General features: G+C 44.9%; 2 protein-coding genes and 1 pseudogene across 6 annotated transcripts in view; 1 reads left to right on the plus strand and 2 right to left on the minus strand.

The window, feature by feature from the left end:
- Positions 1–23,235, plus strand: part of ankrd10a (ankyrin repeat domain 10a) — a gene marked incomplete at its 5' end in the record, with an annotated part of 45,458 nt that extends 22,223 nt beyond the window's left edge. Inside the window, 4 exons of the mRNA XM_083634344.1 lie at positions 6,272–6,513; positions 6,958–7,038; positions 20,198–20,379; positions 22,715–23,235. Coding sequence (XP_083490470.1) covers positions 6,272–6,513; positions 6,958–7,038; positions 20,198–20,379; positions 22,715–22,954 — 745 coding nt within the window. The 3' untranslated portion in view covers positions 22,955–23,235. The remainder of the gene's footprint in view (positions 1–6,271; positions 6,514–6,957; positions 7,039–20,197; positions 20,380–22,714) is intronic.
- On the minus strand, positions 10,988–13,081 carry LOC310774187 (dynamin-1-like protein pseudogene; annotated as a pseudogene). Its single transcript has one exon. The product of its transcript is annotated as a dynamin-1-like protein pseudogene (transcript).
- A 2,446-nt stretch (positions 23,236–25,681) lies between the features above and the next one.
- LOC310772620 (B-type lectin plumieribetin-like) overlaps positions 25,682–26,061 on the minus strand; it is a 59,273-nt gene continuing 58,893 nt past the window's right edge. For all 4 annotated transcript variants that reach the window (XM_083632465.1, XM_083632466.1, XM_083632467.1 and 1 more), the window contains one exon: positions 25,682–26,059. In XM_083632465.1, coding sequence (XP_083488591.1) covers positions 25,811–26,059 — 249 coding nt within the window. In that variant the 3' untranslated portion in view covers positions 25,682–25,810. The remainder of the gene's footprint in view (positions 26,060–26,061) is intronic.

The raw sequence follows: 26,061 nt of genomic DNA on the forward strand, positions 1-26,061 counted from the left end.
AAGGAATGTTCTGCTGGATTATTCTGGGAATAGAGGAGATTAGATGGGGGAAATGTCTTATCAAAGCAAAGCGTATCAGGGTATGTATAAAATGAAATGGTTCCTTAAACAGGTTCTGTCCCAAAGTTAGGATTCGGCTGACAGCCTTCATGGCTTTTAATTCAGGATTTCTACAAAGGTCTGGAAATGTAAATGAATTACCGTATACACACATACATACATACATACATACATACATACATACATACATACATACATACATACATACATATATACAAAAAAGTAATAAGTAAAGCACATTACTCAACATTTTTTGTATCAAATGTGCTATACAGATCAAATCAAATCATTTTCTGTTTTAGCCCCCTGTAATCTCAAATTCTGATATTTGTAGCCGTGAAGAAATCATCTACAGAGTGACATGCCACAGTTAGTAGGGTCAAGACAACTATCGGAATAAATTACACTGAACTCCAACCAAAATGAATCAAATGTAAACGAATTCTGGAAGCTTTAAATTTAAACCCTGTAGAAACCCTGATCATTGAAGCGTGCCATTCATTTTGGTGGCCAAACTCTCAACACCAGACAAGACACGATTTTATAATTATTCTAAATTGAATCATCGTAGTCAAATTAAAGAATGCTCAATCATGACTTAGGCTACCTGTATTAGATAGCTGACATACAGTATGATAAATGAACACTTGCCTGTTAAAAAAACAAATACTGCATGTGTGTGTGTGTGTGTGTGTGTGTGTGTGTGTGTATACACACACACACACACACACATATATATACAGTATATTTAAGCAATATAGCACTCGAGCTGCGTGTGTTGTGGCAAATATATCCCGCTGATCAGCTGTTATCCCACGAGGCCGCAGGTTTCCAAGTATGATAATATAATAATAATAATAATACTATAAGTCCGACTGGCATTGCATTCTGATAGAGTCAGTTGAAACACTACTGTAAGGCGGGACCGCAAGAACGTGCGGGTGATTTGATTGGATCGTTCTGGAGACTGAAGTTGACATTGGCCAATCCTGGCGCTTGCTGAGAAGCTGAGAGCTTTCTGCAAAGCCCGACACGCAGCTCGAGCGCAGCGCTGCATTCTCAGCGCTTGCTGAGAAGCTGAGAGCTTTCTGCAAAGCCCGACACCAACTAACGTTACGGGGTTAAATGCGGGGTTAACAGCCTTTTTTTTGCAAAGAAGACATTAGCCCGCGTCTATTCTTGTACAAAACATAATTTTCTGCGAAGTATTAGTAAAGTTATAAGCGAAGATCGATTCACAAGGATCTGACAGCTGTCTCCGCCATTTGTTTTTTCTACATTGTCATTTGAGGTAACCAAAGCCTTTTAGTAAGAGAGTTGCCATGGCAACTCATAACCCATGGCCATGGGTTATGAGAGTGGGTTACGGGATTTATACAATGGCTGTGAACCAATCAGATTGCTTGATTTGAGAGCCGTTTTATAAATATGTATATATATACAGTATATATATATATATATATATATATATATATATATATGATTTTGATTATTGTAATGAAGTCCCTTACTAATGTACATACGGTAATACCGAAGCCATTTTATATGAACTAGAAATAACGCACACGCTCCTTTCTAGCATACCCCACTGCCTCGCTCGTGCATGCCAGCTGCATGCCCCGGAACCCCTCGCCTTATTACTATAGTAGTGAGATATTTTATGGCCCATTTTAATGTTTTATCATGTTTTGATAACTGATACTGTATCAACTACCATATTGACAGTTTATTATCTAAAAACAGTGGGTCACTCATTTTCCATTATTTTAAAGGAACATATTAAGACTCAAGTTGTCCCCTTGTCCCCGTCCCCCCCTAAAATATTTTGTCTGGTATTGAGAAAGCCCTTCAAATGACTAGCCAATATTTATATATATCAATACAATTCAGAGCCTGTGATAGGAGACGTTTAATTTTATATATGGGTACAGACAGAGGGATTAGGTTGGCATAACTGATGTCTTGATTAAATTACGGTAATCATAAAGTGATTGTGTTCTTTAATTGCATTTTATTGTTGTTTTTGGTTTCTGTGCAAAAGCTACTACAGGTGGTGAAACAGTCCTAACAGATGGTTAGATCTTTTTAAATCTAAATCCATGAATGACAGATCTCTACATATTGTATATTTTGGCCATACAAAAGTCAGTCCATTCTGGATTTTTTTTTAAATAAATAATCGTACTAAATTACAAACATTGTAATACTGTAGTAGAAGCTAGTTGACTAGTGTTTAATAAGCAGCAAAATATAGCCAGAGGCTATTAGCTAATGTCCTCTTCACATTGCATGTTAAAGTGAAACATTATTGTAATATACTGTACCAGATAATTTTCAAATAATTTCCCAACTTTGAAATGATCACACTTTTAAACAGTGGAGTGTTAAAAACAAACTTTTATGTAGATAGAATAGTACTGAAATTCATGTATCGATTCCTCCTCCACTCGGATGCTAGGTAATATATTAGCCCAGATGATCTACCAGCCAAATGAACAAACCACCTATTTTGGAATATGAATTTTAAAAAGCTTATTTTTTTTTATATCATCATACTATTTCTATGGCCATTAACTGAATGCCACTTACTCTATTTTTTTTATGTAACCAAAGTATGGCCTTATTCAATTAATTGGATATTGGAGATATATTGAGATTATGAGGTACTTGCATACAGTCAGTGTATTACATGCAGTAGAATGCAGTCAGCGTGGTCTTAGTTTGGAGAAATGGAGCCCGGCCGCATCAAGTAGAGCTGTCTGCTGAGTATGGTCACAAGCAAAAACCACAACAACAGAAAGAAAGAAGAAGAAAATCGAAAGAAAAAAAATGCTTCCATTCTGGTGCAATCCAAGTCTCCACAAGCCCTGAGATGCCAAGTTGACTTGAAAAGACGTAATTTACAGCGGGTTTTTAGCTGAAATCTGTACTGTAGCCAGGAGGTGCTCCAGAAAGTGGTGCTCCACTCTTATTGTTGGATCAACCAGGCTACAGTGCAGATTTCAGCTAAAAACAGGGTGCAAATTAAGTTTTTTCAAGTCAACTTGGCATCTCAGGGCTTGTGGAGACTTGGATTATGCCAGGTGAGCACTATAGAAGCATTTTGTTTGTTTCTCACGTTTTTGCTTGTGAACCTGTTCACACTCAGCAGACAGCTCTACTTGTCTGACGCGGCCGGTCTCCATTTCTCCAAACTGGGACTTTGATGGCTGCATTGTACTGCATGTAGTACACTGACTGTCAGCAAGTACCTCAACTCAACCCCACATCAAAATAAAAATAAATCCAAACTATCCCTTTAACAATCAAGATTTTGTTCATTCATGGATTTTTAGACATGTTTTAAAACATTGCAGTGGGAGATTGTCAAACATCAATATAGTTTTTATTTAATGTCCAAAGATGTAAATTGGGGTGATAGTTCTTAAAGGAACACGCCATCATTTTTGGGAGTTTTGCCTATTTTGCCATATTCCCGATAGTAAGACGAGAATAATAGATACCCTTCTCTCTTCTGTGCGTGCAGTGGAAAATAGCGACGCACCTCTCCTGCTAGTTAGCTTAGCACAATGACTGGTAGCCTACCCTCGTTAAGTCACCAAATACATATTCCAACAACGCCACAATGCTCTCATGTAGTGTTATGTACATGTTGTGACTCGTGCATTCACCAGACTATGAAATACTAATGTAAAATTATGAGACATAGTCATTCTTGAAGCAAATGCATAGCCGGAACTTCCGCTTTTGTCAGGAAAGTAGTTCCGCCTATGTATTGTATTTGAAAATAACAACTATGTCTCGTAATTTTACATTATTATTTCATAGTGTGGTGAATGCCCGGTAAGAGAGTTTTGGCGTTGTTGGAATGTGTAGTTGGTGTCTTGAACGGGGTAGGCTCGCCTGTTCTGCAGACTACTCATTGTGCTAAGCTAACTAGCAGGAGCGGTGCGTCGCTACTTTCTACTGCACGCACAGAGAAGAGAAGGGCATCTATATCTTCTCATCTCACTATCGAGAATATAGCAAATAGGCGAATCTCCCAACATTTTGACGTGTTGCTTTTATGTTTTATAGCGGTCCAAAATACGTTTTCCCTCCAGTGTAAGGTCCCTCTTGAAACTTGCTTCTTCAAGTCTTCCAGGATTTCACTCCTTACTCTTCTTGAGGATCTTCATTGTATGCTGTTAACCCGAGATGGGGACTTGAGACTTGGACCAAAGTGACTTGGTCCCATGTCTGCTGTCACCATGAAGATGAGGATACTGTAAGGACATGGTGTGAGAACATCTAGAACTTGACTTCCAGCAAACAAGCAAGAACACTTTCTCATATTCTGGTGGCATCGCTGAATGATTTTGGTCTCCTATTCAGAGACCAAAACTAAGAAGCTCATACATAAATAATAAGTTCATAAACATTTAGCGGGTGATTCAGCAGAACCTTGACCCGGCTGACTGAAGTTCTTCAACAAGTCGGGCAGATGCTTTTGGGCTTCAAAGCCATCTAGAAAGCATGGTGATCTTTTCAAAACCTTTTTGGATTTACACGTGATCGTAATAAAAGTGAAAATCAAAGAGGTCTTTGATTTGATGATCTTGTTATGATTCTTTTTACGAAGATTTTTTCTTGTAGACACAAACTTCAAGTGTCAGAAGAAGTCCAAAAAAGAAGGGGAGCACTTCACTCATCTTCAGTACTCGTTTTCTTTATTCAGAGACAGGTGGGAAGGAAACGGAGCCAGTTGATCCCAGGACAATGGGAGAAAATAGTTTGAATCAACGAAGAATCGACCAGTTGACTCAATAACCGAACTTTCAATATTACTTGAATACAAAAGGATTGCATGCCATGTTGAATTTCATAAAGGGTCCATACTTTAACCAGATGCGCTATGTGACGTTCAACACCGTTTCAACGTCCTCTCCAGAGATACATTCAGATTGGAGTAAAAGAAGGATTGCAATAGACAGAGCTGCAATCTGTCTCTTGACGGTGGACTCCAGTAGTCAAACAAGCAAAATAGTAAACACAAGTTGTCCCCCCACCTGTGATGTCGTTCCACCTTTGGGTCAGTCCCATTCATTGTCAATGTCGCCCCCTAGAGGCAAGTCAACGTGACTTCAGTGTGACTAACGGATGGACGGAGACCGATCCATAGTCCACGTCTTGGAACGGGATCCCACTCTCCCTGCACTGGTTGACAAACTAGTGTCCCTGTGCTGTGGGAAAGTTACTACGATGCTATTCAAGTGAAGTAACTTAGCAAAGCAGTCATCGTTGTCATGTGACGTTACTTGCTTGTTCACCATGTTGTATTACAGCATTGGAGAGACGCAGGACGAACGCAAGGGAGAGGGGGGGGTGACATGCAACAAAGGTCCTTGGCTGAATTTGAATCCAGGACGTCATGATTACATGCTATGAGTCTTAGGTGGTGTTCACACACAATGCGCTCATTTGAGCTGCCAGCGTCTTTCTGCAATTCATTCTCTATGTAAGGACTCGCTAAGCGTGCTCCTCTTTCAAGGAACGCTCTGGGCGTTTTAAGCTGAAAAAAGTTGAACATTTGTAGGAAAAGCTGTTAGTCTTTTCCACTTCTCCTACCTCTTCTCCTCCCAGAGGAATCTTCAACCTCCGCTGCTCCCAGAATTGGCAATAATCTGGCTTTCATGTTCACAGTCAACAACATCAAACAGATGAAACCAGCTGGCTACCGTCCGTGTGTTCGTTGTGTCCTGAACTGTACTGCACATGACTGCAGGGGGAAACAAAACAAAGCACACACAAAAACGCTCTGTGCGCTGTTTTGTGCGCAATGGAAACGCTCTCAACATGACTTCCATAGCGTTTGGTGTGAATGCCGCCATAGCCACCAGGATGCCTCGGTATCCAATTTTTTCCAACGTATTATTGACAAAATTCAGTTGACTTGATCTCTAGTCATCATTGACATCTGTTTGATGTACTGATAACCTCCCATTGCAATATTACTTATTTGTTCAGAGTACTCTTAACACATCCTGAGGAAAGTGGGTCAGTAGGGGAGTTTAACAAACAGACAGACAGTAGACAGAATGGTAGAGACTAGTTTCTGTGACAGACAGTAGGCAGAATGGTAGCGACTGCTGTAGTTTCTGTGACAGACAGTAGGCAGAATGGTAGCCACTAGTTTGTGTGGTTTTCTGACACCTTCTCTCTTGTTATTTAGCTTCAGGAACGCTAGCGGGCTGACAGCAGCTGACCTGGCCCACGCTCAGGGCTTCCAGGAGTGTTTTCAACTCCTCTCCAATGCCCAAAACCACCTCCTTCAACTCAATGGATTCCATGCAAACGGTGCGCTGAATGGAAATAGCGCCCCCTGTGGCCAGGCCCTCCTCATCCGGGTGGCCAACAGAAAGAGGCTGCTGGATGACATCGAGCCCGTTCACATAAAGAAAGCCAGAACTGATAGTAAGTACTGTGGAACTGCAGCGATGAGTCGATTAATTGATTAGTCGATCGATAGGAAATTAATCGTATTTAAACTATTTTTTTTAATACTGCATTAATCGTTTAGACCAGGGGTTAGGGTTAGGCTACTGGTTCAAAACACACACACACACACACACACACACACACACACACACACACACTTCTATTCCAACAATAGTAGCCATAGTATCAGTAGAAGCAGATGTTACTGAGACAGAAAGTTATTGACAGATGTGAATCATGGAAAAAAATGAGGGAATAACTTAAAACTATAAACATTTTTGAATTTTATCATTCATTTCCAGATCTGGAACATGGACAGTTATATGGTATAATATCTATATAGCAGTTTGCCTTGCTTGTTTATTTGACTTGTTTTCCTTATAACTCAAAGTAAGTAAATGTTGCCTGTTGTATGTGTAGATGTATGGATGCAGATGCAGAATGGAGGTGGCGAGCAGCTGGAGAGCATGAACGTGGAGTGTGCACAGGACCTGAACTCAGGTGAGCCTGCTGCTAAAGCAGTCCCAGCACGACTCCATGTACAGACCATAATATGCTTATCTTTAGTGGCCTTTATCTCAACCCACTTGAATGCGGTGCAGGTCTTGTATGTAATGCTGCGTTCACCACATATCAGACTTAACAAAAATACAACCTACCAACTGGGAAAATATGTTGTCAGCCTCCTAGTGGTAATTACAAGTATAACATGAATTATCTTAGGAAAAGGGATCAACATCTGTTGCAGTTCATTGGTTGGTTGGTTCGTTTTTTGATGGGTTTGCTTGTTTTTGCCCTTGGAAAACTTGTGTTTTCCAAGTTTATTTATTCCTGTCCTCAAATTCAGTTATGGACTAGTATCCTTTTCTTTTTGTTTCACCCATTTTCTCCCCAATTGTACTTGGCGAATTTCCCCCCTGCCGCCCCGGTCGCTGCTCCACCTTCTGCTGATCTAGGGAAAGCCGTAGATTAGACTCATGCTTCCTCCGACACATGTGCACAGTTGCCAGGCGCTTCTTTTGACCTGACAGCGTGGAGCTTCACCCGCAGGACCTAGCACGTGGGAGGATCACGCTATTTCCACCAGTTCTCTTCCCGACCCGAACAGATGCCACGACCGACCAGAGGAGGCGCTAGCGCAGCGACCTGGACACATACCCTCAATCCGGCTTCCCACAGTGCAGACACAGCCAATCGTGCCTGTATGGACACCGGACCTAGCCGGAGGTAACACGGGCCGTGAACCTGCAAGCCCCGTGTTGGTAGACAGGTACGCTACTCCCGTGGTCCCTGGTCCTCAGACGGAGGTTTCAGAAATAAATGGAAAGTCAAACAAAACGCGCTCAACTCATATTATAACAACTGGGTGCTGCATCCTGAAGAGGTCAATTGTCAAAAAAGGAGAAGGACAGCACTCCAAGTTGAAAACATTTCATTGCCACATTGACGTTTCGGGTAGCAGCCCTTCTTCAGCGTGTGAAATGGCAGTAATAGAGAGCCGCAGGGATGACGTATTTTTGTAGTCAGAACGCGGAAGTCCCGGACTTCCTGGTTCTATGGGATTTTTGAATGGGTTTTTGCCGCGATGCTTCAAATACGGTCTCTGGGCAACGCAAGATTAATCAAACGCGAACCAGAGTTCAGTCGGATAATCTTCACACATGAGGACCACTTTCATGAGTTTTGTAGTGTAAATGCGAGCCCTAGAAGTAAAAAGCTCGAGCTAAACTAATCCAGAACTACACACTGTCGCATAGGCTTCCACGTCACGTCAGCACTCAACCTGGACTGTTGTTGATGTGTGCGCTGCCGTGCACTGATTACCCCGGGCTGAACGAGGTGAGGGAAGAGAATTTCCGCGTTCGTCCTTTGAAGTGGTGATGTTAGTGATGTTGAACAGTGTAGTCTCATTTAGCCGTTTGCTAGCTAGCCGCCCTTTTAACGGCACGTAAAAGCTTCAAAACTCATAAAAGTGGTCCTCGTGTGTGAAGATGATATTACTAAACACTGGTTTGCGTTTGATTAAGCCAGCGTTGCCCAGAGAGATTATTAGAAGCATCGCGCCAAAAACCCATTCAAAACCCCCATAGGCGAAAACAGTGAAGAACCAGGACTGTTAGCATCGATGATTTCCGGACTCGTTACTGCGGCTCTCTATACACAGGTGATTCACAGGTGGGTCTAAGTATAGAGCTGCACAGCAAGTAAAAGCCAGCAGGGGGAGTCAGTAATGTCAATGCAGGTATACACATAATTGATAAACATAATACATCAAGAACAGTCCTGTTCACTTCACACACAAAAAGTAAATGAAATCTCCTCATTCAATCCATTGGGAATGAGGGTATTAATGGACTGAATCCAATAGGTCTCCTCCCTCTGAAGGAACATTTTGTTTGTTACCGCCTCTATGTTGCATATATTCACTGTTTCAATGCCCATATAATGCAGGTCACTCCAACTGTGTTTCAAGCTATTAAAATGTCTCGCAACTGATGATTTCTCATCATGGTTGCGTATAGAAAATTTGTGTTCACAGATTCTGGTTTTTAACTGGCGTTTTGATTCACCAACATGGTATAAAGTACACGGACATTTCAACAAGTAAACAACATATCTGGTGTTACATGTGATCCTGCCTCTAACCTTAATGTCAGCACCATACTTTGGATGAGTGAAATGATTTCCCCTGAGCAAGTAAAATGACCACTAGGCATATTCAAACAAGGAAGAAAATGGGTGAGAGACTGCTTATAGGCCCAGAATTGTGTGCTACAACTCTTGAGAACAGCAAATGGATCCGCTGTTGTTGTTTATGGCAGTGGTTCTCAAATGGGGGTCCGGGGACCCCCAGGGGTCCATGGCACTTTGCCAGGGGGTCCGCAAACAGTTTTCAGTGGTGTGGGGGGGGGGGGGGGGGGGGGGGTGTGTGCAAAAGCTTCATAGTTCAACGAAAATATGTTATGCTTTAAATCTAAAATGCTTCATGGATTACATTCTAACCTGACAAACCTATCAATTTAAATGTCAAGCACGTTACCGTGGAAACAAGCTGAGCCCAAAATCACAAATCAGATCCCCGGTATAGTTTCTATCTTATAAGGGGTCCTTGGCTGAAAAACATTTGAGAACCTCTGGTTTATGGAATCAGAATCAGTTTTATTGGCCAATAAGTATGTGCACATACAAGGAAATTTGCTCCGGTTTGCTTAACTCTCAATGTACTCACACACACAAAGAAAAATGTATGCTCAGGCTAAAACAAACAATAACAACAAACAAAGGATAATTAAACATTTACATTAACTACTATATACAATTCAATAATAATAACTATAAGTGTATGAAAAAAGCGTATATTTTGAATGTGTATGAAAGGAATGTATGTAAAGTATGTATAAATAAGCTAGCTATGTATAAATAAGCTGTATACATAAACAATCAGGTATCAAGTATTGCAGTTATTTAATTTATTTAGTTATCTTTGAGTCACATATTGCACAGGTATTACTCAGTAAAACGTATTTCAAATGGTGTGTGTGTGTGTGTGTGTGTGTGTGTGTGTGTGTGTGTAAGCGTGTGCGTGTGTGTGTGTGAGCGTGTGTGTGTGTGGTGTGCCGTTATTTCACAGTAAACCTATAGCAGTTGTTTGTGTGTGTGTATGTGGGAGAGGGTGGGTTATATACACAGGGGTAGGTGTTACAGTTTACTGCACATTGATTGTTCAAGTTCGCAAGGTGTTCAAAGTGATTCCAGTGTTTGCAAAAGTGTTCAAGTGAAAGATATTAAGTGTTGATCAGAGTGATGGCCTGTGGGTAGAAACGGTTTTTATGTCTGGTAGTTTTGGCGTACAGTGTGCTCTGTAGCGCCTACTAGAGGGGAGGAGTTGGAACAGATCATGTCCGGGGTGAGATGGGTCTGTGATCTTTTCTGTCCGTTTTTTTTTTTTTTTTTTACTCTGGAGGAGTACAGTTCCTGCATGGAGGGCAGTTTGGCACAGATGGTTTTCTGTGCAGTTCTGACTGTCCGTTGCCGTGGACCTAACTAAACCTGTCCTAAACAAACAATCTCATCGGGGCTTTTCACAAGGACAAAAGTGCAAGGAATTTAGTATTTTTGTTGTAAACAGATCTTGGTTTTGTCTTATCTGACTACAACTAAAACAGTAAAGAAGAACAATTTACCTTGCACAACCTTTTTGACTGACGAGCACATCTAAAAAGAAACAAGGTCTGTCGTCTTATTCGTCAGTTTTGTAACATGACTTCTGTCTTAACTAAAGAGTCTTCAACTTGCGTCTTTTTAGACCGTATGAACAGCTTGAACACTGGTCTAAACATTGGGCTTATCTTTTTAGATGTCAGAGCAGAATCTCTTGTATACGACAACACATGAGCAGTTTCGAAGTTCTTATCTGACAGGCAAGGTTCCGTTACGGTTCCTTTGCTTGTTATCTTGCGTAGCAGCAAGATAACAAATCATCAGAGTTCTCCTTCCACAGATGTGTCTCTCTGATCTCAGCGATCACCTGGCTGGCTTTCTCCAATGCCTGCAGCATGTCTGCGGACTCCTGGCGTCGCTGGGCCACGTCCTCCGATTCGCTCAGCAGCTCGTTGAGGAGGCCGGACTTATACAGCCGGCCAATCAGCTCGCTCTGGAGGCTGTCCTTCACGTGGTTGACCAGGAAGTGCATCACGGCCTTTGGCACCCTGTCCTGGATGTTCTTGCGAACAATGAGGAAGTAGGACTTGATGAGACACTCGATGACCTCACAGTCGCGCTGCTCGCGTGACGACAGCTTCCTGGTGATGGGCACGGGCACATCCAGCAGGTTGACGCTGGCTCCTTTAAGGGGGCTTCCAGCTCCCGAGCCCGGGGCCTCCTCCTCTCCCCTCTTCAGCATCCCCCTCCCCCTCGTGCCGTCCTGCTCCTCCTGGGGCCGTGCTGCCGGAGCCTGGTCTCGGGGCACCGCGGCGGTGGGCAGCTCTCTTGTCCTGTTCCTCCTCGACTCCTCTGTATTGTTGTTCATGACCCCGCAGGCGTCGGCAAAGTCTGGATGCTTGGTGTTGATGTAGGCCAGCTCGATGGCTAGCAGGTTATGCACCATCTCGTTGGTGACGGGCAGCCTCTTCCTGAGGAGGGAGGTGACCACTTCCACGATGGCCTGGTGGAGCTTAGGGAACCTCTGCAGCTCCTGGGTGCTGTAGCTGCTGCAGTGCTGGATAAACCTCTGCATCTCCTCATGGACCAGCTCCACACAGCGCAGGCCGGGCTCCTCCAGGCGCTTCACCTGCTTCTTCACCAGCAGCTCGAAGGAAACCTCGGGCACAAACAGGGACGGGCGCGTGCCGCTGGTGTTCCTGATGGCTGTTAGGATATCTATGGTGTCAAGTCCTCCCAGAGGATCCACAGACTCCAGCGTTCTGCCAAATGTCTCGTGGAAGATGTAACAAATTCTTGCCCCGCCGCACAGCTCTGCCGTCTCGATGTATTTGGTGGTGCCGTCTATCGTGTTGCAGTACTCTGCGGCGAACTTGGTGATGAGCTGGAGCAAGGTGGCACTCTGGTCTTGAACAGGTTCGCCGTAGCTCCCGAGCAGGGCCTGGTACTGAGCTGCCAGGACGTTGATCCGTGTCTTCAGCTCCGGGAGACAGTCTCTGATGTGATTCATCAGTAACCTGTTGAGGGTCCTGACCAAGTATTTGGTTCCATTTCTATTGGCAAGAGACGAGTATTTCTTCTGCAGGAAGCCGTGTTCGTCACGAATGGCATCAGCCAGAGACTTTTTGTTGTTGATGTCCAACTGACTCCTGTTGACGACTCCAATGAGGCCCAGTTTGACGGGAATGACTCTGCCCATTAGAACGTCCATGGCGTCAGTGCCAGCATCCATCAGGTCCAACTTCGTCACCACGGCCAGTGTCCTCCGGCCATCAGGGTCGACCTCGCGGGCCACCTTGAGGGCCTCTGAGGTGGCCATGTCTGTGTTAGCAGCAGTGACTGCCAGGATGATGCAGTTGGGGTTGGAGATGTGCTTCAGGATTAGATCTCTGATCTGAACTTCGATATCATTTGGCTGATCCCCCACGGGCACCTTGGTGATTCCTGGCAGATCCACCAGTGTGAGGTTGGCGACATGAGGAGAGAAGATCTTCAGGTGGATGGGTTCGTCACTGATCCCCTTATTATTCCCCGATATTCTCTCCGTTTCATTTTCAATTTCTTGACTGATTTCATCAAAATCGGTGTAGATCGTATTTTTGGTGTGTAGAAACCTCCCCCACTCTTCACCTTCTTTGCCGCTGTCATCGCTCTTCCTGACATCCCCAGGGTGGAGGTGGACCAGCTGCAGTATGAGTGGTTGTCTGGTTACGATGCCCGTCCCACAGGGCAGCAGCTCCCTGCCAACCAGGCTCTCCAGCAGTGAGCTCTTCCCGCTGCTCTGGCTCCCCACCACTGCTATCTGCGGCAGCTGTATAATATCCGCTCCCACTGTATTGAACACATCTTGGAGCTTGTTTATAAGGGGAATAAGAGCCTGCATATTGCAGGTGTCCGAGCAATGCCGCCATTGCAATGCCTTCGTCTAATTTATAAGTATTTGTGACATCACCGATGATGTCACAATGTATATGACATCTTCGGTCAATGTGACCGTCGAGCAGGATTCGAAGCGGGAGCCGTCAAGCAGCGAGGGAGGTGGGCGTGCTGGCACGAGGGCCACGAATTACGGGAACACGGCGGTCGAAGAGGAGAGCGAGGCGGAGGAACATTGAGGAGGGGGCGGACCCCGAGTCTGGAATTTGTGTAATATTCTGTGAGGCAGCAATGTGCCGCAAGGCATCCATTCTGCCGGAAAGCCATTAGAAGAAGAAGAATGTTGTGACATCAGTGATTTATGACATCACTTATCACAATCTATACTTCTGTGGTGTTTTATGGCATTGGCATCCTTTATGTTGCATTAACCCCTCCTTCTGGATTTATCCATCCACTGTCCTTGAACTCGAACCAGTACCCCCCAATCTATACTAGAATTGGGCGTGTTGATCTCACTGTGTCTCACTGATGACATCACAATTGCTCGAGTGTGAACGTATATAAACCCCCCCCCACACACACACACACACACATTATGTGACATGACATCATTATAGTGACCTTGCTACCAGTGTCGGGGTTGGTGTCGGAAGACATGTGGATCTATTCGCGGGTAGTTGATGGCCGAGGCGAACTTGGTAAGTCTTGAGAAGTAGGGGGTTGTGGAACTTGATGGCTAGGTCTGCACTTGTTCGAGGTTGGGGAACGGTTGCAGAGATTGACGTGATCTAAGTTTAGCTTATGAATCACCCGCGAGAGCCTGCCGGAACGGGCCTTTATAGATCCGAACATGACATCACCTGTGCTATGACATCACTACCGTTTGTGACATCATCAGAGATCGATGACATCATAGTAGGAATGACGACATCAAAGTAGGAATGATGACGTCATCCTAACAGTACCCTCCCCTCAACGGACGCCACCTGGCGTCCAATGAGGCCATCAAGGATGGCATATGGAGAACAGAAAATCCTAAGGTTCTGGTGGAGGGGCTCCTCAGCAGGAGGTCAGACGCAGGTGGCCAGACCCCCAAAGGGGGGACCAGACAGTGGAGGTGCTCTTCAGCAGGTCGTTAGATGCAGGTGGTTAGACCCCAAAGGGGGTGTAGGAGAGTGAGGTGCTCTTCAGCAGGTGGTTAGATGCAGGTGGTCAGACCCCAAAGGGGGTGTAGGACAGTGGAGGTGCTCCTCCCTAATACTGGATATCGAAGCCATAGATAGACCGATACGTAGACAGAACTTCTACCGGCTCTGGTGGATCCTCTGGAGCCGGCCATCCCCCGGGGCACGATCCAAACATGGGAGGCTGGAGACCATCAAAAGGGTCAAATGCCGCCGTCTCCGAAGGCAGAGCCACAGGGGGATCTGACTCAGCGAGGCCTGCCCTCCCGACCTGTAGTTTGGGGAGGACACCCACCGTCTCCTCCTTTAAACGCCTCTTCTTTGCTCTTGCTCTTGACCGAGGGCTGACGACACTACGGGGACCTCCCAGCATCAAGCTGGAACCTACGTGTGGGTTCAGACTCGGCGAGGGGAAGGTCCACAGGTTGTGCCTCAGGGCCAGCAGACTCGGAGGCCCCCTGCGGGGGGACGGAGCTGATCTGCAGGCAGTGATTGAACTTCTCAATGAGACGATCTACAGTCTTCTCCAACTCCTTAACCTTCTTGGAGACACACTGCCACTCCTGGGTCACGTGAACGCTGCCCAACCGTACGGGTTTTGGGGCTGGACTCTTAGAGCCTTGACCCGCTGAGAGTCTCACGGGCCGGCGAGTGGTGGACCCACTTACTGGACGCCGGGAGCAGGAGGAGAGGTAATGCCCGGCTCGACCACAGTACCGGCAGCTCCGGGTGTCCAAACGGCGCTGCCTCTCCTCTGGTGTGATGCGAACCCTGCCAGTCTGATCACGGTACAGATGGTTGCTGGTGTTCAGACGTGGCTGCCTTTGCTTTGGGATGACACTAACTCCCCCCCAGAGTATGCCCTTAGGAGCTGGAGGCGGCCGTCCGGAAGCAGAGGCAGCGGCAGGAGGAATAAGAGGCACGGGAGCAGTAGGGAATGACCTTTGGAGGTCCTCTACCGTCATGCCCTCGGCCCGCAGGAAACCTGCGAGCCTCTCCTTGAAATCGTCTCCATACTCAGCAGCACCCAGCAGGGGCACGTGCTGTGGCACAACCAGCTGCTGCGGCGCCGGCACGGTGGGAGCAAGAGGCGTGGCTGCACTGGAAACCTCCGGTGTTTGGGTTGGGGTGACTGATCGCTCAGAAGCTGGGGCTGGGAATGACACCCAGTCCCCAGACTCGCAGTCCCAGCTCAGAAGCTGGGGCTGCGGAATGACACCCTCAGGGGGGTTTAGTCCGTCGAGACGATCTAGCCAGCCAACCAGTTCCACGGCAAGGGAAGTCAGTGCCTGGGTTGTGCTAACCAGGAGGGCGTGCCGATCATCGGCCTTGGACAGCACACGAAAAAGGTCTCGCAGAATAGAGGCCTGCTCTCGCTGAGTTGCCTGCAAGTCTCCGAACGTGATAGGATGGGGGGAGATATCAGGAAGAGTGGAGATATCCAGCTGACCGCCTGGTGGGTCAGCTGAAGCGGCCGGCCGGGTAGCTGGCCTCTCGGGACCTTCCTCCTTGATTGGGGTGCCCGCTAAATCCATTTGAGAGTGATTCATACTGTCGGGGTTGGTGTCGGAAGACATGTGGATCTATTTGCGGGTAGTTGATGGCCGAGGCGAACTTGGTAAGTCTTGAGAAGTAGGGGGTTGTGGAACTTGATGGCTAGGTTTGCACTTGTTCGAGGTTGGGGAACGGTTGCAGAGATTGACGTGATCTAAGTTTAGCTTATGAATCACCCGCGAGAGCCTGCCGGAACGGGCCTTTATAGATCCGAACATGACATCACCTGTGCTATGACATCACTACCGTTTGTGACATCATCAGAGATCGATGACATCATAGTAGGAATGACGACATCAAAGTAGGAATGATGACGTCATCCTAACAACCAGGCCAAGCAGTCTAGAACTGTATGGCATCATCTGCAATTTATTACCTCATTACTGTCTGTGTCATCATTGGTGATTTATGACATCATTGGTGATATGACAGGGGTGGGGGGGGGGGGATCTATAGTATTGACTTCCTTGAATTATTCCTGTAGGCTCCTAAATGGAGCATAGGGCCCTATGCCAACGGTCTGGGCAGTTTTGGGCAGACTTCTTCAGCTGGGCCCACGTCCGCCCGGTCATCTTTGACTCGCTCTCGACTGATCTTCTCCAGGTCTGCTTTAGTTTGTACAGGTCGAGGTAGATCTAATCACTCCATGCTGTCGTGTTATTAAACTATAACAATGCATATTTATTAGCTTCTCTCAGCATTTATGTCTACCTATCCTATATCTACGTCAGTCAAAGAAGTAGTGAGTCCATATTGGCACATATTGGAAAGTGACTTTCAAATGACCAATGCTTTTCAAACTCCGCCCAGATATTTCTATAAGAGGTCTTCTAATTTGACTTGCTGTGCCGTCTGTGCAGCTCTATAATTAGACCCACCTGTGAATCACCTGTGTGCAGGGCCCGAAATTAACTTTTTGACCCACCGGCCAGTGGCGGGTAGATGGAAAAATCTACCCGCCAAGCATATTTCTTACCGGCCAAAAAAAAAAAACGCATTTTTGTGTCACATATAGGCTATCCATATATATCAATTTTTTTCAGTACATTTCAAGTAGATAAGGTATTACGTTGAAGAATACACACTTAAATATAAGGGCAGAGTAAAATTTGAAGCAAATTATTTTAATATATTGATTGATGATTGATTAATCAATAGCCTACATGTCAAGTCAATCTTATCAATACATGTCAAGTCAATCTTGAGCTTAAATTGTTGCAAAAAAAAAAACCCCAGCTAAAAGTAATAACTGCGACAGTCTCAGTGCAGACAGCGCACAACTTGGGCTACACACCTTTCTCTCCCACTCACACCTGGCACCTGCGTTAGCTCTCCTGCACTCGTTCTTGGCTCCGCTTCGGCTTTATTGGTGGTAAGCATTTTGATTTATCTCCTCATCATACGAGGTCGGCAACAAGCGCGAGCGATTGATTCATTGATTGATTCGCCCGATGTAGGCTGTCAATTTAGCAGAGGTTAAAAGAGCTTCTTACCTCCGCTAAATTGACGACTGCATTCCATTCCCCTCCAGTCATGTTTGGTAGCCTATACGGACGGCAGAGCCAGAATGAAACAGTCTCACAAAGCACTTGTGCCAGCTGCGCAGCAAAACACACATAACTATTATCTCCTCATATATACTGTATCATACGAGTGTCGGCAACAAGTGCGAGCGATTGATTAATTCATTTATTGATTCGCCCGACGTTAGGCTGTCACGAAATTGACGACTGCATTTCATTCCAGAGTCATGTTTGGTAGCCTATACGGGAGAGAATGAAACAGCCTCAGGAAGCACTCGTGTTATACTACTGCGCTGAACGCACTAACGTTAAACTAACCTTACGTTTCAGACTGCTTCCTTGTATATTGTGGCTGGGATCAGCGCTCCGAAGCACACTCCCAGCGTTTAACAGTGGGAAAAATACGCTAGGTGGACACAGGCCGGCTACACACAGTTTTAATATTACATGACGACTATTTTGCGACCCGCCACGTGGCGGACAGATGCCAAATCTAACACGCCAAAGCAAAAATATGCCCGCCATTGGCGGGTGGCGGGCTCTAATTTCGGGCCCTGCCTGTGTGTTACTGCCATTTCACACGCTGAGGAAGGCCTGCTGCCCGAAATGTCCGTGTGGCAATAGAAAGTATTCCACTTGGAGTGCTGTCCTTCCCCCCCCCCCCCCCCCCCCCCCAGAAATAAATGATCACTCCTGCTCACTTGCTGCCCTCTGGTGGCTGTGAGTACTAAGAACAACCCAAACCACACAACTCATCTAGGACTATAACACACTTCTGATGTCTTCTTCACGTGCAGAGACTGAGAAAGCATTTGAAGTAGGGCTGGGTGGAAAAAAAATCAATATATCGATACTGGTATAAATCCCAATATCGATATTTTAATATAATGCCTTTCCCTTCTTAGCACAACGAGATATCGAGCCGTAAACATCTGTCAACATTAATATTTTTAGTAATGCATCAGGTTAGGTTTCCTTATAGAGGGGTTACTTGCAACGAGACGGGGCTCCCACGGGTCCCGAGGGACCCAACACAAATCTCGCGGGAGCGGGCGTTAATCACGAGTTGCTAGGCAAACCTTGCTGCTCAGACTCTGAGCGAGACAGACAGGCCTGCATGTGAGGAGAAGTGAGCAGACAGCAGACTGAAACCAAAAGATTCTCCTCAACATGAAATGAGGGAATAAAGTTAGAGATGGTAGCGAGGGCTTTTCAGTTACACCCAGAGACATTCAACTGTTCAAACCCAGCAGAATGGCCACGCTGGATAAGAAGATTTGACAGGTTTGGGATCGCTTCATGACTCAATGAGAGGAAGATCAGGTGAACTCTTATGTAATGGGATGGGAGATGCTTCTGACGATGTTTTCTTCTGTTTTCTTTCCGCTGACGGAAATTGGACCTGGGAATAAGAATAATTTGCACCAGACCTGTGTGTATAGGTTGCAATGCGGAAAATTCGCACGCAATTCCGTACCGCATTCCACCTGCACATTCGTACTGTTTCTGTGTGAAACGGCCTTAATGTTGGCAGATATGGGGTGTGTGTGTGTGTGTGTGTGTGTGTGTGTGTGAGTGAGAGAGAGTGTGTGTGTGTGTGTGTGTGTATGTGTGTGTGTGTGTGTGTGTGTGTGTGTGTGTGTGTGTGTGTGTGTGTGTGTGAAAACATCTACAAATGGACAAATGGGATTTATTTTCTCCTCTAGAAAACACAACAACTGGCATGAGTTTTAGTCTAGAACAGGTTATAAGAGATATTGTGTGTTCTTTTTGTTTATTTTTTATTTTTTGGACGGCCCTCAATCCAAAGTTGGGTCCCTAAATTGGCCCTCAGTTATCACAACTCTGAGAACCCCTCTAGAGAAATGATTTACCTTTAGGCGAGTGGTTCCCAAACTTGGGTGTCACTGTAGTACCTCCAGCGGGTACTTGAGAAAAGGGGGAAAATGAAAAAATGTAAGACTAAATCATGAAAATAAGTGAAACGTTAAATTAAATCTGCTCAGTCAGGAGGAGGCACTAATTGCAACTCTTTCACTCCATTTCTTATTTTGTATTGTTATATTCTACAAAAGGTGGGGTATCATTAATTTATTGCATCAATATGCTATCGTTTTCCCTTGCAGTTTTCTAAGCAAAATGTTGTAGTCGGGTATTTTTATACCGAATCCCCCCGAATTTATCCCCCGAATTTTTATCCCATTTTTATCCCCCGTTAGTGCTACTTTTTTAATTTATTTATCCTGGTTGCTGCTCCACCCTCTGCCAATCTGGGGAGAGTCGAAACTGGCTCCATGCTTCCTCCGAGACATCGGCAGTTAGCCAGCTGCTTCTTTTCACCTGACAGGGGAAGCTTCACCGGTAGGACATAGCACGTGGGAGGATCACGCTATCCCAACGAGTTCCCCTCCCTCCCAACAGGCGCCCCTAACTACCAGAGGAGGCACCACATCAGCGACCAGGATATTGCATGTTTTGGTGTGGGGTTCCTATATGAAGGAAACCCCCAGGGGGCATGGGGAGAACATGCAAACTCCACACAGAAAGGCCCTTTTTGATGACCCCACCCGGGCGGCTGGCACTCGAGGACATGCGGACGAGCACGCACTCCTTCAGCGCTCACAGCGTCCCAGGTGGACATCGAACCCAGGACCTTCTAGCTGTGAGGTGACAGTGCTTACCACTGCACCCCCCCCCCCCCCCCCCCCCGGTAAACAGGGTACTTGAATTCAGAAATCAGGGAAAGGGGGTACTGAAACCAAAAGGTTTGACACCTACTGGTGTAGGATGTTCATTGCAACTCCTCACCACTGAATTTCAACCATGTGTCTTTTTCTTCTTCTTCTTTCTTTATGCCAGATGATGACACCAAAACCATGTCTGGCAGCCATTTTGTCCCCGCTGACACTTCCACCAACGGTCATCATCAAATGCTGCCTCATGCCGACGCGGGCGACGTCGAGCGGCCGAGAAGCCTCTCCGCACAATGGGCTGCTCAGTCCACAGAGAGCACTCTGGCCTCGCTACCAGCCAATCAGGAGGTAGACAAATTCTTTCTTTATTTTTTACCTCCGTTATTAGTGAGTGTTCTACAGTATTGCAATGGTACAAGTGTTTGTCTGCTACTTTAAAGTCAGAACTTCCACACCAATTAAAAATCTGCTCACAGTAGGTCAACCACACCCTGAACAGCGAATACAACCTGTTACCTTCAAACCAAAGATATAGGATATATATCCCACCTTTTAATAACGTTAGATTGAAGCACTCTTTTGTGCACCAGTCAATCCTAAAACTTAATATGGAGCTTAAAGGGATAGTTCAGTTTGTTTGAAGTGGGGTCCTATCAGCTAGTTCAATACACTAACTTAATTAGGTACAGTGTTCAGGAGGCTGGGCGCATTGTGGAACGAGACCCGGCACTCAGAGCAGCAGCCAAACCAGCCTTTTCTCTGTAAGTACGGGGGGTCAACAACTAAAACGTAATTTAGCCACCTAAAACACCTAAAACAACGGCCACCTAAACAAATCGATATCTGTGTACATGCACGCTCTATTTTGACAATTTTCAGCGCTTTACTTTTCCGCAAAACAGCAGTTTCATTCGGCACTGCTTTTTCTCCCAACCGTACAACTACCGTATTCCTCCGCTAAAAGCCAGCACAGAGCACAGAGCCGCGCTTTACAAAACAGGAGAGAGATAAAACACTGACTTACTTTAGAGACAACAAGTCACCTGGCCTCTCTGGTCTGGGACGTTTTCCACAATTTATCCTGGGAATGGTGAAAAAGGTCTGCAGGGAGAAATAAAATACCCCCAAATAACAGCTGATCTGCAGAGTAATCCAGTGCTGCGGCTTTGTGCAGGCTTTTAGCAGAGGAATACGGTAGTTGTACGGTTGGGAGAAAAAGCAGTGCCGAATGAAACTGCTGTTTTGCGGAAAAGTAAAGCGCTGAAAATTGTCAAAATAGAGTGTGCATGTACACAGATATCGATTTGTTTAGGTGGGCGTTGTTTTAGGTGGCTAAATGATGTTTTAGTTTTGACCCCACGTACTTACAGAGAAAAGGCTGGTTTGGCTGCTGCTCTGAGTGCCGGGTCTTGTTCCACAATGCGCCCAGCCTCCAGAACACTGTACCTAATTAAGTTAGTGTATCTTACTAGCTGATAGGACCCCACTTCAAACAAACCAAACTATCCCTTTAATCTAAGACCAAATGCACGTTAAAGGTGCGATGACTATCTTTGTGTTGTGTTTTTAAAGGCCCTATGTGTAACTTCTGACTCTTACTGACACCGGTGGCAGTTAAGAGTAACTGGGCTCATGCGCATCAGCGCAAGCCCAGCGGCTGCCTGGCCAACACAGCAAGAAGGCTGACAGCACAGACCGGTGTTGGTTGCTTTGTAACGTTAGCTGATAAAAAATGTCACTTGCAAACTTGTAACCTGGCCAATTTCTCAGCCAGATCATCCCCGGATCAGGGAAGGATTCTGGATGAATTTGCAGATGTTATTGTGGCGTGTTTAGTTGTGTTTTGGCTTGCGTTGGCTGTGGGGAAGTGGATAGCATGATGTTAGTATGAGCCAGGAGCGGCCTGCTTCCCCTGGGACTAGTGTGAGCTGGGACGCGACCAAGCGCGCTCAGTGGCACCCGAATAGAACACTGCAGGAATGAGTCTGGAAGTAGCATGTTGGATCTTCAGGGCAAAAGTGAATGGGGTTTATAGGAGTGGTCATTTGTGTTCAGCAGGATAATCTTCACAAACGTGAATCAGTTTTATGACTTTTGAAACGTAATTGCGTTTTTTTTAAACATGACTTTCAGAAAACGCTTCAAAAGCTTCGTAATTCACGTTTGTGAAGATTATCCTGCTGAACACAAATTACCACTCCCATAAACTTTTGTTAACCACAGACCTTATTTTATGCATAATAAGCGAAATCTCGATTCTAAAACCCCATTCACTTTTCCCCTGAAGATCCAACAACTACAAAAATACGTCAGTCCTGCAGTACTCTATAGGACTTGATCTGTTACTGCAGCCAAACAATGTTCCAGAAGCATAACGATAGAACGTCAGGCATATTTACGACCGTTTCATTATCCACACAAGACGGTATTCCATGAATTAGTGGGGCTTCTAGCTTCTAAATCAATTAGCTATGTTAGCTAACGTTGGATATAGCCACGGTAGCAAGCAAGCTAACATTATCTAATAGCCCAGGACTCAGCTTCCTTAGCTAACGCTAGCCCTCAGCCTATGGACTTTTCTTCTCTGTTTGTAGTTATGGCTGAAGTGCAGAGAGGCAAGCTCGTGAATGAGCAGAAACGTCACATCCGGTGAATTTAACAATTACGTACTATCGTATCGTAGGTAGCAGGAGATCCCGGGCGCCGCTGTTCGGCCGACATGTGTGGCTCGCTGCACCTGAGCGGAAGCCCCAGCAGCTGTATCTCGCAGCGGCCAGCCTGGGGCCTGATGGCGGGTGACGGCGGAGACTCCCTGCATTACGGTCACTACCACGGCTTTGGAGACACGGCCGAGGACCTGAGCCACACCGACACCAGCGAGCAGGTCCCGGGCAGCGCCGTCCAGCTCTGCCATGGCTCCTGAGGAGAGAAAGCTGGCCGTGAAACCCAGCCTCTTATCGGACGTGGCACAAATACAGTTTGTAATGCTTTCCATTCCCTGGAGTGTCTGCTTTAAATGGAAAGTTCACCCCCACATCAAAAATACATAGTTTTCCTCTTACTTCCATCTAAATGGTTCTGGTGCAAGTTGCCGAGTTTTGGAGATATCGGCCCTAGAGTTTTCGGACTTCTCTCGAATACAATGGAACTTGGATGGCACTCGACAAAAGTCGAAAAGAAAGATAGTTGCTACATGAAACTGCTCACACCAAGGTCTGTGGATTATCTTGAGTAACTGGGTCATGATTTCTAGAAAGAGATATTGCTGTTGACTCTTTCACATATATTATATATATATATATATATATATATATATATATATATATATATATATATATATATATATATATATATATATATATATATATATATCGGTATATATATATATTTTTTTTTTTTTTTTTTTTTTTTGGCGCTTTGAGCACCAAAGGCTGAGAATACTGTATTTTTGATTTTGGGGTGAACTGCCCCTTTATTCTTCACAATCCACTGTGTGACCATCTGTAATTGGTCTAAAATGTCACATGATTAGTTGTGTTGCCTTTTTAAAAAGCATATTTTCCAGTTCATTGCCATTATTTCCATCTCCATATGCTTCCCTCGGCCACCTTTGTCGCTCTTTTCACCACAGCTTTTTTTCCCTTCTATTTCTGGTGTCCACCACATTCTGGTTCCAGTTACGGCCATACTGTAAGTGTGGCCATGAGTTAGGGCCATATCAAATCCATTAAACACCCCAGTCAAAAACTGAATTATTTCTCTAGGCCTATTTTACAAGTATGCCTGACGAAGTCCCACTGCGTGGGTCGAAACATTTTCCTAAGTCCTCATTAAATATTTGGAGCTGTTTCCAGTGTGCGGATATTCCCTTCTTTCTCTATTTTACAATTATGAAATCATTTAGCTTTACTACAATAATTAGGCCTACTTTTTTTTTAACCAATTTCAGCCAAATTGTGGAAAATTCTGCAATATCCCATGCTTTACAGTTGATTGGTTTTTATGACCAAATTCCATGATTCCGTCCGTTTTATTTCCGTTTTGCAGAAATCATGTGGCCCTACAGTGACCTCTTCAATCTTCATGCGCCCCCCCGTTGGTGTGGCGTGTAAATAAACAAACAGTATGACACTACAGTTAGTAGACAGACACACACACATTTGTATGGAGCGATGTGTTTGACTGTATTTTTGGGCAGGTTCAACTTGATTGTTAATACATGGTCACCTTCGATCTGGCTGGAGTGCAGAGCAGGCAGTTTGGCACGCTTTGCACTATTGAGGAGGACAGTCACGTTGGATTCATGATGGCAGATGAAACCATCCGTTCTCCGGACTAAGCTAAGCCCTAAGCTGCATGCCTTAACCTTACCAGCTCAGAAAAAGACTTGCACTGAAAAGAAAGAAGAGCAATGGGCCCTGTTGGCCTATATTTACCAAAGGCAAAAACGGTTCTTTTTTTATTGTTGTTTTCTAATTTGAAATAATTCCGTTACGCAATATAATGTTTTAGTGCAGAAGAATGTGATGGTAGATAGCTACTTATAGTTTGTATGGTGCATACTGTAAGCGTTTTCTGATTAGTGCAGAATATATTAAGGATCTGCAAAGATGTGATGCCTGTTTTCCGTTACCACTGTATGCGAATGTGGACTTGGTGTGTGCCAGTATGTTGAATGTGTATTTACACATGGCACTATTAGTTCTGTTTTTATACTCAACTTGTTTCCATTCAAAATGGTAAATGACGCCAAATGCAAAAAAAAACTTTCTGGTATAAAAAATAAAATAAAAGTTTAAAAAGTCTAAAGTGGCCATTGCAGTCTTTGATTTTTTTGTGTCATGACAATGAAAATAAATGTAAGAGTTGACAGGCCCTTTTTGTTTTTCAGATATCAAGACTCACCACTAGAGGGTGAGACTTTCTTCAAAACTTTGGAGGGTATTTATATTTCGTGCTGTGACTTTTCCAAGCCTTAAATGAAGAAATAGGTTATAGAGCTTTTCAGTGATATGGTTACATTTTAACCATTGCAGCATCTCCCCCTTTCATTCAATTGTTTTACTATTGTTGGTGCATGTTTATTAATTTCTATATTTATATTTCCATTTATTGTTGCATTTGTTATTGATGGATTGATTGATTTCATGGATATAGCAGACAAAATCCAAGGGATAAGACATGTAAAAGTGCAAAACACTTATTTCCAACATGGTCCCTGATCTTATAAAAACAGGACATACACCGCAGCATAGACCAAATAGAACACATAACATCAATAAACCAAAATGGAACGGTCAACAAAAACATTTTTAGTTTAATTTTAGTTGGGGATCTTGTTCCACTCCTCTCCCCCGGTATAAAGGAATGCACTTCTACCAACTTTGCTTTTCAGATTGGGTAGTTTCAAGTTCTCTATGCTAGCTCTCGTGTTCAGGCAATGGGTGTCCCGAACAAACTGGAAGTACTTGGTAAAAAATAGTTTGGACAGAGAGCGTGCAATATTTTATAGACCATGATAAGTTTCATTAGTTTGTTATCACATAATTTGGTAGTTGAATCGCATTCTGTATATGTGTGAGAGCTGAACAAAGTACATTATACTCAACTGTTGACTGATTCATACACAGAAATGAGTGTGTACTTTAAGATATGAGATCTTTATTTCATTCACAGAGCACAACACATTATCCTTGGCTCTTTGTGATTCATGGCACACACGTCATGACTTCAGGCTGATTCATGGCACACATGTCATGACTTCAGGCTGGACCGCTGGTTACTTCTTAGCGCTCCAAACCATTTTCCCGTTCTTGTCCAGAATCAGCTCACCGTCGTCGGTCATGGTCAGGCGCATCTTGTCGGACTCATCATTGCTATAGGTGTTGGAGGCCCAATTCACCCCATCGTTTTGGGAGTACATCACCAGGTTGTTATCTTTCTGCACAATGATTCGGAACGGATCTGGAGAGACGGTATCTGTTGCCCAGGTGGGAAGCCACTTGTAGATGACAAAGTTGCCATCGGTCT

This window comes from Poromitra crassiceps (genome assembly GCF_964638095.1).
Source record: "Poromitra crassiceps genome assembly, chromosome: 3".
Classification (NCBI taxonomy): domain Eukaryota; kingdom Metazoa; phylum Chordata; class Actinopteri; order Beryciformes; family Melamphaidae; genus Poromitra; species Poromitra crassiceps.